Genomic DNA, 12261 nt, shown 5'->3' with positions numbered 1-12261 from the left:
AATACTGTCCTCCATAGAAATACCAATATATAGTCTACCAGCAAATACGCAAATTTCTCTACATTTTCACCAAGATACTCAAATATTTTTTTTAAAAAACAACCTTTCCTAATCAGATCCCTTTCTGTATGTGTAGTTTTTGTTTGTTTTTAAGAGACAGTGTGTCGGGGGCTGGAGAGATGGCTCAGCAGTTAAGAATACTGGCTGTTTTTGCTGAAGACCCCGGTTTGAATCCCAGCACCCACATGGCAGCTAATGCCTGCCCATAACTCCAGTTCCAGGGGAATCCGACGGCCTCTTCTGTCCTCCGCAGGCATTGCACAACACGGGTGCACTTACCTACATGCAGGCAATACATGCATACACATAAAAATTTTTAAAGATACATAAAATATTAAAAAAAAAAATGCCTCCCTGTAGCCCCAGCTGGCCTGGAGCTTGCTGTGTAGACCAGGCTGACCTCAAACTCACAGAGATCTATCTGCCTGCCTCTGCCTCTTGAGGGCTGAGATTAAAGGCATGTCCACTATGTCTGGAGACATATGTATGTTTTTGCTACAAACTCTTCCTATTTTCCCCCTTTTATTTTGAATTTTTACAAATTGATTTGAGGAAGCTCTTTATACATTATGGAAACTAGCTCTTTGCAGCATTTTCTCCTCAGTTTGTGTTTAGATTTTATTAGTTGCAGATTTTTGTTACATGTAAATGTTATTTTATATAGTTAAAGTCTGTCAGTTCTATTATAGTTTCTAGTTTTATGTTAAAATTAATTGCATGTAATACAGAACTATGTGAATTTAAAAGGTTTGTTGAGCCAGGCGTGGTGGTGCATGCCTTTAATCCCAGCACTTGGGAGGCAGAGGCAGGCAGATCTCTGTGAGTTCAAGGCCAGCCTGGTCTACATAGTGAGTTCCAGGACAGCTGGGGCTACAGGGAGACCGTCTCAAAAAGACAAAAAAAAAAAGGTTTGTTGACTGTAAACCAGTGTGTACATGATCTGTGGTAGCTACTGAAAATTAAATGTGTATTATAATTTTCCTTTGTTTTATGCTTTTGTGTGGATTTTATATGGATTAATAGATTTTTTCTTTGAAGTAATAATTCACTGGTTTGTGCTTTATAGATGTCTTCCAGGATGCCAGATTTGTCAGCAACTTGTCAGGTAAGTTTAATATAACTACATGGTACACATTTTGAAAAATAAACATCACTAATGTGTTAGAAACACTAGGTAGAACACAGTGGGATCAAATCACTTGCTGTTATACTTGAAGGACATTTTATTTAAACTTAGCTGCTGAAGGTGATTATTCTGTTTGAAATTTAAGTGTAGCTTTCTGAGTGGAGTTCTAAAGTCGAGTGTGATTAGTTTCACAAAGAGTGAAGCAGCAGAGATTGTTACACACAGAACAGGCTGTGAGGGACTTGAAACTTAGAGACTTTGTGGTTCTGTTAGGAAACTACAGAATGTAGGACAGAAGGGGTGGTTGGCAGGCCAGGCATGGTGGTGCACACCATTAGCCCCAGTGTTCTAGAGATAGATGATTTCTGAATTTCAGGCCAACCTGCTCTGCACAATGTGTTCAGGCCAGCTAGGGGCTACATATTGAGACCCTGTCTAAAAAAGATGTGGTTGGAAAGAGCCGAACCTGGAGAAATAGTAGGGGCCAGATCATTTAAGCTTAATATATAGTAGGCCACTTTTGATTCTGTATTAAGAGGACATTATATAGGTGAGTAACATGCTAGATTTTGTCTTCTCCTCCTCTCCCCTCTCTTCATAGTTGTTATTTTGAAGATTGGATTAGGAGAACCAAGTAATTATGGTTAAAAAGGAGTGCTTGGTTTAAGATGCATCGAAGATGAGAAGAGGAGATAACTTAAGGAATTAATAAGAAATACATTGGAATTTGTGGGTATCTGAGAAAGAGAAGATTGGGTATTGTGCTTTTTCCTACCTATGTAACAGTAAATGGAATTGTTAAAGTCTGGTGAAGGAATCTGGAGAATGTCTCTGATGGGTAGGCTAGAAACAATGAGTTTCTTTTAGATATATTGAGTTATTAAGCAACTAAGTGGAAAAACTCTAAATGCCTATTTGCTCCTTTTTTTTTTTAATTCTAGCACTTAAAGTATATCTTTATCTTTTGACTTAGGTTTTTAGTGAGGGGACATCTGTCATCAGTGCAGTTGTTTCCTGGTTGGTGATGGGTCTTTTTTTCATTAAAGATTTTTTTTTCCTTTGTACCTTTAGTTTTCAAAAGCATGTCCATAATGTGCTTAAGATTATTCTCTTTGGGGCTAGAGAGATGGGTCAGCGGTTAAGAACACTGGCTGTTCTTGCAGAAGACCCGGGTTCACCCATGTGGTAGCTAACAGCGGTCCGTAACTCCAGTCCCAGGGGATCTGACGGCCTCTTCTGTCCTCCGCGGGCATTGCACGACATGGGCGCACTTACCTACACGTAGGCAATACACACATACACATAAAAATAATAAATAAAATAAGAAAAAAAATTTTTAAAGAATATTCTCTTTGTACTTACTCTATATAAATGCCTGCAAGTTCAAAATTTTCATCTGATTGGAACTGTTGCAGCCATTCTTCTTAAAATATTCACTGCCCCATTTTCTTCCTGGTACTCCAAACAGTAGATTGTTTGGTATTTACACAGATTGAGCTGCTGCTACTGCTGCTACTCCCAGTTTAACTTTTTTTTTTCCTATAAAATTGAATAATTTCTGTTGCCCTGTCATTAGGTTTACTAACCCTTATTTCTGTAATTGCCAATATGCTATTTTGTCTATTCAGTGAACTTTTGATCTCACATATTACATTTGTCAGTTCTAGAATTTGTTTCTTTCTTTACTGAGATGCCCTCCCTGTACCCTCATTTTGACCATCTATTCCTAAGTGCTCAAACATATTTGTTTAAGCACCTGCCTGCACTGATAGCTTAGTTTACTAATTACAACATCTTCATCATTTAGGGTCCATTTCTATTGACTTCTATTTGTTGTTGTTTTGTTTCAGTTTTAGTTTTTGAAGCAGAACATCACTATGTAGCCCTTGCTGGCCTGGACCTTGCTACATAGACCAGACTGACCTCAAACTCAGAGATCCACCTGCCTTTTACCTCCTGAGTACTAGAATTAAAGGCATGTGCCACCTTGCCTGGCTCTTTTTCTTTGTTTATAATAAACTTAAAATTTTTTTCTTGTGTTGTGAGCCCATGTAGGTGTGTGTAGATACACATGTCCATGTGTATGTATATGAGGGGCAATGGAGGCCATTGGGTATCTTCCTCTATCACCTTCTCTGCCTTACTCCTTTCAGCCAGGGTCTCTTACTGTGCTGGAAGCTTGCCAGTTCAGCCAGTAAGCACCTGGGATCCACCTGTCTCAGCTGTCTTAATGCTAAAATTGCAGACAAGTACAGCCATGCCTGGCTTTTTATTTTGATGCTGGGGATTTGAACTAAGATCCTCATGCTTATATAGCAAGTGCTCTTTACCTGCTTAGCCATCTCTCCAGTCCCTGCTCCTTTTGTTGTTGATGTTGATGATAGATTGTTTCTTGCTTTTTCATATATCTAGTAATTTGTTATTATAGGTTAGACATTGTAGATGATCTACTCCGGGATTTCTGGATTATGCTCTCTTCCTCTAAGGGTGTTCAGTGTTGTTCTTACAGATGATAACTTACTAGGAGATGCTTTTGTCCTCTTGAGTTTGGCTTTCTTTGTTATACAACTCTTTTTGTAGACCCTGTTTTTACAGTACAACCTTTTGAGGGACTTCAACAGAATGCTCTAGGTGCTCAGTTATCATTTTATACTCTGAGTTAAAACTGCAATGTCTGCCAATTCTAAGTCACACAACGGGTGATTTCTGCCAGGCATTGTGGAATTTTGTCTATCACACATAGATTGTAGACCATTATCAAAGTCCTATGGTGAATCTCCATATTAGTGTGTCTCCTCCAGAATCCCTCTTTTCTGGGACCATGCTACAAATTCCAACTCTCTGTCCTTTGCCTCCTCTCTCAACTCAGTGATAATGGCTTTTTATGGACATTCTCTCAGCAGTGGTTGAAAAATTGCCTTCAGTCTTGGTACAGTCAGGAGTTTTTCCAGTCTTCTCATTCCGAGGGTAGTAGACTTCTTGTTCGGTGCATGGAAACAGTGTATTTTGTTCACTGTGTCATCAGTCACCCAAACATCCACAGGTTCAGTGATTAGCTTGTATGAGTCATATGACAAAGCATGAAGTGATATACAATCCTAGACCTTCCTTGATAACTTTTAGTGAGTATTGTGTTGTCTGTATTGAGGAAATTCTTCTTTTCCTAGAGTCCTAAAATACTTAATGAATAGACATTGACTATTTTGTAATGCTTTTCATCTGTTGACATGATTTTGAGATTTTTCTCATTCTGTTGATAAGTGTGATGGCTAATACTGTCTGGAACAGTATCTAGAGTCACCCAGAGAGAACCCTTAGGGCTGTGCTGGGTTGTCTACATGAAGCTAATCAAGGTGGGGAGACCTCAATGTCTGTGGCCCATTTCACGGTCTGGGGTCCTGAGCTGAGCACAGGCATTCATTCGTGCCTCTCTCTGCAATCTTACTGCTGATACAATGTGACAAAGGTCACAAGCTCCTACTGCCTCTACAGAGGTGGGCTGTACCCTCAAACTTCCTTAAGATTTTCTTGTCTTGTGACTTATGTCATTTAATTTCTAAATACTTGAGGATTTTCTGATACTTATTATTTCCTAATTTAATTTCGTTGTAGATAAAGAATACAGGTTTTTGTTTTGTTTTTGGTCTTTTTTGAGACAGGGTCTCTCTTTAGTCCCAGCTAGCCTAGAACTCATTTTGTAGACCAGGTTGGCCTACATCTCAGAGATTCGCTCACCTCTATCTCCAGAGTGCTGGAATTAAATGTGTACGCTGCCACGCCTGGTTGAGAACACAATATTTTATTTTGTCTTAGTTTACTGATACTTATTTTATGGAACAGAATATTTGTTTTGTTTTTTGAGGCAGGGTCTCATGTAGCCCATGCTTGCTTCAGACTTATGTAGCTGAGATGGGCCTTGTTCCTATTTTGCCTCCATCTCTCTGGCGTTAGGATTACAGGTATGTGAATAGGGCTTCTATTCTGTTAGATTGAATGGTCAGTTCTTTGGTTGGATAATAGTTTAAAGTTTTATGTGATTCTAACTTGATTTTTTTTCCTTTTAAGTACATGTTTTCAAATTTTTACTCCCATTCCTTTCTTTTTGAGGTGAGCTGTTTAGTATTTTTCTGATTTCTAAAATATCTCCCAGTTCTTCTTCTTGGTGCTCGTACCACATTCTTCTACTTTTGGAACATAGTCTTAATTGAAGCTTATTTATAGTGCTTGTTTTAAACTCGTTTTCTGGTAATTCCATCATCTGTCATTTCTGGTTTTATTTAGTGACATACACATGCACACATACATACATATATTTTCATTTTAGCTTCTGCTCTTCTGTTTCTTTGCACACCTGGGATAAAAAATTTTTTTTTGCTCTTGTTTATGTTTTGTGTCTTAGAGATAGGGTTTTACTATGTAGCCCAGGCTGGCCTCAAACTCATGGTCATCCTTTCTTTTCCTCCCAAGTGCTTATGGGCCACCATCCTTGACTTGATGCCTGGGAAGTTTTGATGGGTGCTGTACATTATAAATTTTACATTTTGGGGCATTAGATTTTGTTACATTCCTTTAGGGCATTTTGGACTTTAGCAAGCAGTTAGGTGAATTTAATTCAGCTTCATCCTTTGAAGTTTGGCTCTTAATTTAGGACTTGTGCTGCCTAGGTCTAATTTAGTGTTAATTAGATAACTTCTGACAACCCTGTATTAGGGCTTACAATAAGCTCTCTCTTCTAGAAATGCAAACTGTTTTCTACCCTTCTTGAGCTTCAGGAATTGTTTGGGCTGCTACTGTCTAGTAGTTCTTGGCTTTGCCTTGAGTAGTTTATTCTTATGATCTTTATTCAGATGATCCCTCTGAAAACATTTGGAACTCTTCCTTGGAACCTCCTGTTTCTGTTTTATACTTCACAAACTAGATGTTTTGGCTTTCTTAAACTCTCATGTGATTTTAGCCTTTTATCAAATCACCGAAGCTGCTATGCTCTGATAGAGTCCTATTTCTTAACAGTATGGTATGGGCCAGTAGGTGCTTTTAGGTAGAATGTTGTCACTCTGCCTCTGGCCTCAGGCAACTGTTTGCCACTCTTTGGTGACTTTGTAGATTAGTTTGCATTTCCTTGAATTTGGTATACAGGGAATCAAAAATATATTCATTGTGGTATTGGCTTATGTCACTTGGAATGATGGAGTTTGAGTTTCATCCATATTGTATCTGTTCAAGGTTCATTTCATTCTATTACTGAGTACTATTTCTGTTACATCGTACTACATATTGTAGATGGCCTACACTAAATTTTCCATTATCACATGCTAGTGTATTTATTTCAGTTCTGTAGTAAAAATATTCATTTATAGGTATCTTAGACTCCAAAAGTCAAGCTATTTTTGTGCTTTTGATTCATTCATTTTAATTCTGTTTTTCTTTCTGATTGTCAATTTACTTTTTAATTAGCTTGCAAAGTAGCAGGTTTCCTTATAGCATTTTCAGACATACTTAGTTTTGGTTCACCCCCACCCCCGACCCCTACCCTTCCCTATCTCCCAGATCCCTATTCCTTATCTCTCTAAAGCCTTCCACCCCCAATGTTCCCTCTTGTAGCCCCAGCTGGCCTGGAACTCACCTGCTGCCTCTGCCTCCTGAGTTCTGGGATTAAAAGCCTGGCCACCACGCCCAGCCACTCTTACTTTTTGAGAGGTCTCTCTAATTTTGCTTTCGCTTTTTTCCTTCAGGTGTTTTTGTGGTCGTTTGGTCAAACAACATGCTTGTTTCACTGCAAGTCTTGCCATGAAATACTCAGATGTGAAATTGGGTGAACATTTTAATCAAGCAGTAGAAGAATGGTCTGTGGAAAAGCACACAGAACAGAGTCCAACAGATGCCTATGGGGTCATCAATTTTCAAGGAGGTTCTCATTCCTACAGAGCTAAGGTATGCCATTTGTTTTTTATTTCATTTACTTTTTATTCCAGGTAATAAACATTTATCAGTGTGTATAGTACCAAAACAGAAAGTTGTAGTGCATGTATTAAAGTTCTTTATATGGATTGGTGTACATATAGAATTATATCTTTATAGTTGAGTGAATAATTTATCATTATAAAATATCTTATTTCTTGACATTTTTTTTAATGTGTATGAGTGTCCTTAATCACTGAGCCATCTCTCCAGCCCTGTTTCTTGACATTTTTATCGACAATTTTTCTGAAAGGAGGGCTAAACCTTCTTCCCTTTTCCTTTTAGCCTTTTATTTTTAAAAAAGTATTTTTACTTTTTTTTTTTTTTTATGGGGCTGGAGAGATGGCTCAGAGGTTCAGAACGCTGATTGTTCTTGCAGAAGACCTGGGTTCGAATCCCAGCACCCACTTGGCAGCTAACAACTGTAACTCCTGTCCCAGGGGCTCTGACAGCTTCTTCTGACCTCTGTGGGCATTGCACGATACGGTGTACTTACCTACATGGAGGCAATACACGTATACTCATAAAATAAATTTTTTTTTTAATTTTATATGTATATGTGTATTGCCTACATGTGTGTAAGTGCACCCATGTCATGCAATGCCTGTGGAGATCAGAAGAAGGCGTCAGATCCCCTGAAACTTTAGTTATGGACGGTTGTTAGCTGCTTGTGGGTAATAGGAATCGAACCTGGGTTCTTGGCAACTGCTGAGCCATCTCTCCAGCCCTCCCTTTTAATCTTTTCTTATGTTAAAAGATGTGTCTTTGAGAGGGTGGTTTGTGCCTGTAGTCCTAGTACTTGAGAAGCCAAGGGAGGAAGAGTACTTGAACCCTCTTGTTTGTGTTTTGAGACAAGGCCTCACTGTGGCTGGCCATGAACTCAGAGATCTGCCTGCCTCTTCCTTTTGAGTGCTGGGATTAAAGGTGTGCTCCACCATGCCCTGGCCTTTGAGCCCACTTTTGAGAGTAGCCTAGGCAATATAGGAAGACTCTTCTCTAAAACAAAACAAAACTAAAGCTTACTATGTGTATATTGTTTAGTTTTTATTTTTTTGTTTGTTTTTGACTTTTTGAGACAGGGTTTCCCTACTGTCTCTCTGTAGCCAGAACTGTCCTATATAGACAAGGCTGGCTCCTCCATCTCACAGAGATCCTGAGTGCTGGAATTAAAGATGTATGCCACCACACCTGGCTACATTGCCTTTTAAAATTGGACATGCTTTGTATTTGAGTTCACCTTTAACTGTTATAGTATTAGTTACATACTTACCTCCCTTTTTCTTTGTTTCCCTGTCTTATATTATTTTGGTTATTATTATTGCCTTCCTTAGTTATTCACGTATGTACTTTCTTTTTCTGTTTTTTATAATCTAATAGCAAATGCATTTTAACTTCTTGTTATAAATTAAGCATTCTCTTTCACCACATTCTCCACAATGCAAGAGCTTTTAGAATATTTGTAGCTGCATTATTTCTCTGGTAACTACATGTATTTATTGGCAGGAATTTAAATTCTAGGTATGTATTTTAAAACTCTGTAACATAAGTGTTTTAATGGTTTACATTGAATTTTATAACCTTTGCATTGTTTTGCTTCTTCCCTGTCTTAGAAAAAGTAGTACCAACTGGCATATTCAGTCTCAGAGTTTTCTTATTTTCCTGGGTTTAATTCCACTGCTTTTATAGCTATCTAACTTTGGCCTGATTCCTAAACATTACATCATGTCCAAGTAAAATGATGAATTAAATAAAACATGCAGAAAAACTTATTATAAAATAAATTCTGTCTGTAATTTGTCTAGGAACTCTGGAATCTTCTCAATTTATAGAATTCTGCTATTTTGACTTCATTATTTGTTGACAGAGACTTTCAGTTGTGTTTCTTATAAAGGGATAGACAATATATTGTCTTTCAAAAGGACCTTTGTAGTAGAAGTTATTTAGAATTGTATATGTAAAGGTTCTTTTTTTTTTTTTTTTTTTTTAAGGAGAGTTTTCCTGTAGCCCCAGCTGGCCTGGAACTCACTATGTAGACCAGACTGGCCTCAAACTCACAGAGATCCCCCTGCCTCTGCCTCCCAAGTGCTGGGACTACAGGCATGCACCACCATGCCTGGCATGTAAAGTTTCTTATAAGCTAATTCACACCTGTGCCATAGGCAAAGTAGTCACAGCAAGAATGTTTTATGTTGTCACTTCAAGATCATTTTTTAAATCATCCAGACCAGAGCAGGCTTGTTCACAAATATGGTAACTTATTTTCCATTACTTTTTTTTTTCTCCTTTTTTCAGTGCTGAGGATCAAACCCACGACATTGTACATGCTATATGCTAGACAGGTGGTATTCTGCCACTAAGATACAATCCCATTCCCTCTTATTACTTTTTTGAATACAGTGTGTTTTAAAAATACTGGTAAACCCACCTGAACAACATTTTATGTTTGGGTTTTGTTTTTGTTTTTTTTTTAATGTACTAAGATCAGACCTAGAGCACCTGATTTGCCACAGAACTACATTCTCTAATTCTTATTTGCTATTAAGACTTTGTTTATTTCTTAGCTTGATCAAATCCAGTTACTTTCAGTGAATGAAGCCATATCTTTAAAACCTTTTAAATTTTATTGCATAGTCAAAATTCTCTTACGAATGGACTAGATCATTGATGCACAGCTAATTTTGTGTTTGCTCTCTCAGTAGCAAAATGCTTACAAATTCTTTTTTGAAAAAACAAAACCAAGTCTCTCTTTTTTCCCCTTTTCCATATCTTAGCAAATCTTAATGCTTCTTACTCACTGCACTCTTGCAGTTAAAACAGGGCAATAAATACTGTGGGTGGATTAATTGGTAATAGAATAGAAACATACAAAGAGAGTTTAAGTCTCAGGACTAGTGTGTCAGACTATGTAAGTTTGAGTGTCAGTTCTAGATCTCACAATAATTTTTCCAAATTTAAAGTAATTTCTAGGAGTCTAAATATTTTGAAAATACCTCTGAACCCTGTTTTCATAATCTAATTCAAGTAATTTTTTTTTCTAAAGTCAGATGATGTTGCATTAATGCCTGTGAACATGGTTATTTTGATCTTTCAAAATTTTTATCTTTTTTTTATAGTATGTGAGACTGTCATATGATACCAAACCTGAAATTATTCTGCAACTTCTGCTTAAAGAATGGCAAATGGAATTACCCAAACTTGTTATCTCTGTACATGGAGGCATGCAGAAGTTTGAACTTCATCCACGAATCAAGCAGTTGCTTGGAAAAGGTCTTATTAAAGCTGCAGTTACAACAGGAGCCTGGATTTTAACTGGAGGAGTAAACACAGGTAATGTCAATATAGCACACATTTTTAAAAACTTGTTTTTATTTTATGTCTTATTTTGGTTTTTTTTGGGGGGGGGTCTTTTTGAGTCAAAGTCCTCCTATATCCCTAGCTGACTTGGAACTCACTATGTAGGCCAGGCTAGCCTTGAACTCACAGAGATCCACCTGCCTGTGCCTCCCAAGTGCTGGGATTAACAGCACGCCTGTTGTGTTTTAGTGTTTTGCCTGCATGTCTGTAAATGCACCCATGTCCTGCAGTGCCCATGGAGATCAGAAGAGGGCCTCAGATCCCTTAGAACTGAAATTATGGACTGTGTGGGTGCTAGAAACTGAGCCTAGGTCCAGTTCCTAGAGCAAGAGCACTGCTTTTAATCACTCCTATAACATCAATTTCATTTGATATGATGTATTAATTGCTTTTCTGTTGCTGTGATTAAAACACCAAGGCCAAGGAAACTTATAGAAGGAAGAGTCTGTTTGATTTATGGTATGATAGTCCATCATGGCAGTGGAGGCATGGTGGCAGAGGTGGCCAGAGCAGAAAGCCAAGTGGTCACTCACATCTTCTATCATGCACAAAAAGCAGAGACCAAACTCAAAGTCGGGTAAAGCTATATGAACTCTCAAAGCCTGCCCTCAATTACATGCTTCCTCCAGCAGTCCACACCTCCTAAGGTTCCCTTTCTAAACAGTGCTACCAACTAACCAAGTATTCAAATACTTGGAGCTTATGGGGAACATTTTTACTCAAACCATCACATTCCACTCCTCCCCCATAGACTCATTGCCATATCGTAATTAAAAGGATATTTAGTCCAATTTTAAAAGTCCCCATAGTCTTTAACAGTCTAAACACTATTCAGAAGTCCAGAGTCTAAAGTCTCTTCTGAGACTTAAGGCAATATCTTAACTGTAATCACCTATAAAAGCAAAAGGCAAATAACACACTTTCAATATGCCATGGAATTAAATATACATTCCCATTCCAAAAGGGAGGAATGGTGACACTGGGGAAATTCTAGACTAAAACAAGACTGGAACCCACCAGGGCAAAACCAAATCCTGTAGCTCCCTGGCTGGGACTTTAGTTCTTAGATGGTTCAGCCCCTCCAGCATTGCTGCCTGCAGCATCCATTCCTCTCTGGACTGGTACCACTTCCTATATAGCTCTTCTTGGTAGATATCTCGTGGCTCTAGCATCTTCCAGGATCTTGGGATCTCCACCATAATGCAGACTTTACTCCTCAGCTTCATGCAGTGATCTCTCAGTGCCTCTTGGCCTGTCAGGCCTCCCCTGTTATATTCTGCCTGACCTCAGTGGCTCTCAGAAACCACAGAGGAAAACTCTATAACCCCTTTGCTCTTGGATCTTTCATATCTCAAATGCCAGCACTATGTGAATGACTGCCAAATTCTGCCAGCTTGGGAGGGATGAACCTGGACTTCCTTGGATCACATTTGAAGTAGCTTTTCTCTGTTATGATTTTCTAGGAGCAGAAAACTCTCTAAGCCTTTTCTTTTCATAAGGTGGAGGCTCAGCTGGGTATGGCCTTACCCTGACAGTGTTCTTTCCACCGTTCTGCAAATCTCAAGACCTTTCCTCAATGATATTCCTCTTTTTAACAATTGGAGCCTGTTTTCCTTGACCAGGCCTGGCTGCACCATTAAGCTCCCTAGTACTCTTTTCTCTTTAAACTGTACATTTTGTATTTCTTTCTGCTCCACTTGCTCTTTTTTGTTGTAGATCTAGATAATACCATTCAGTATTGGGCTGTCTTGAAATTCCTCTAC

The 12261-nt window shown here is 38.4% G+C and overlaps 1 protein-coding gene across 3 annotated transcripts in view; it reads left to right on the top strand.

Annotated features, from left to right (window-relative positions):
• Trpm7 (transient receptor potential cation channel subfamily M member 7) overlaps positions 1–12261 on the top strand; it is a 119699-nt gene that overhangs the window by 25426 nt on the left and 82012 nt on the right. For all 3 annotated transcript variants that reach the window (XM_008831805.2, XM_029562957.1, XM_008831807.2), the window contains 3 exons: positions 1127–1165; positions 6919–7117; positions 10258–10471. In XM_008831805.2, the coding sequence (XP_008830027.1) occupies positions 1127–1165; positions 6919–7117; positions 10258–10471 (452 nt within the window). The remainder of the gene's footprint in view (positions 1–1126; positions 1166–6918; positions 7118–10257; positions 10472–12261) is intronic.

This window comes from Nannospalax galili, unplaced genomic scaffold, assembly GCF_000622305.1.
Source record: "Nannospalax galili isolate Female #2095 unplaced genomic scaffold, S.galili_v1.0 scaffold735, whole genome shotgun sequence".
In the NCBI taxonomy this organism is placed as follows: Eukaryota; Metazoa; Chordata; class Mammalia; order Rodentia; family Spalacidae; genus Nannospalax; species Nannospalax galili.
Note: the sequence above shows the minus strand (reverse complement) of the source record. Positions and strands in the feature narration are given on the sequence as shown.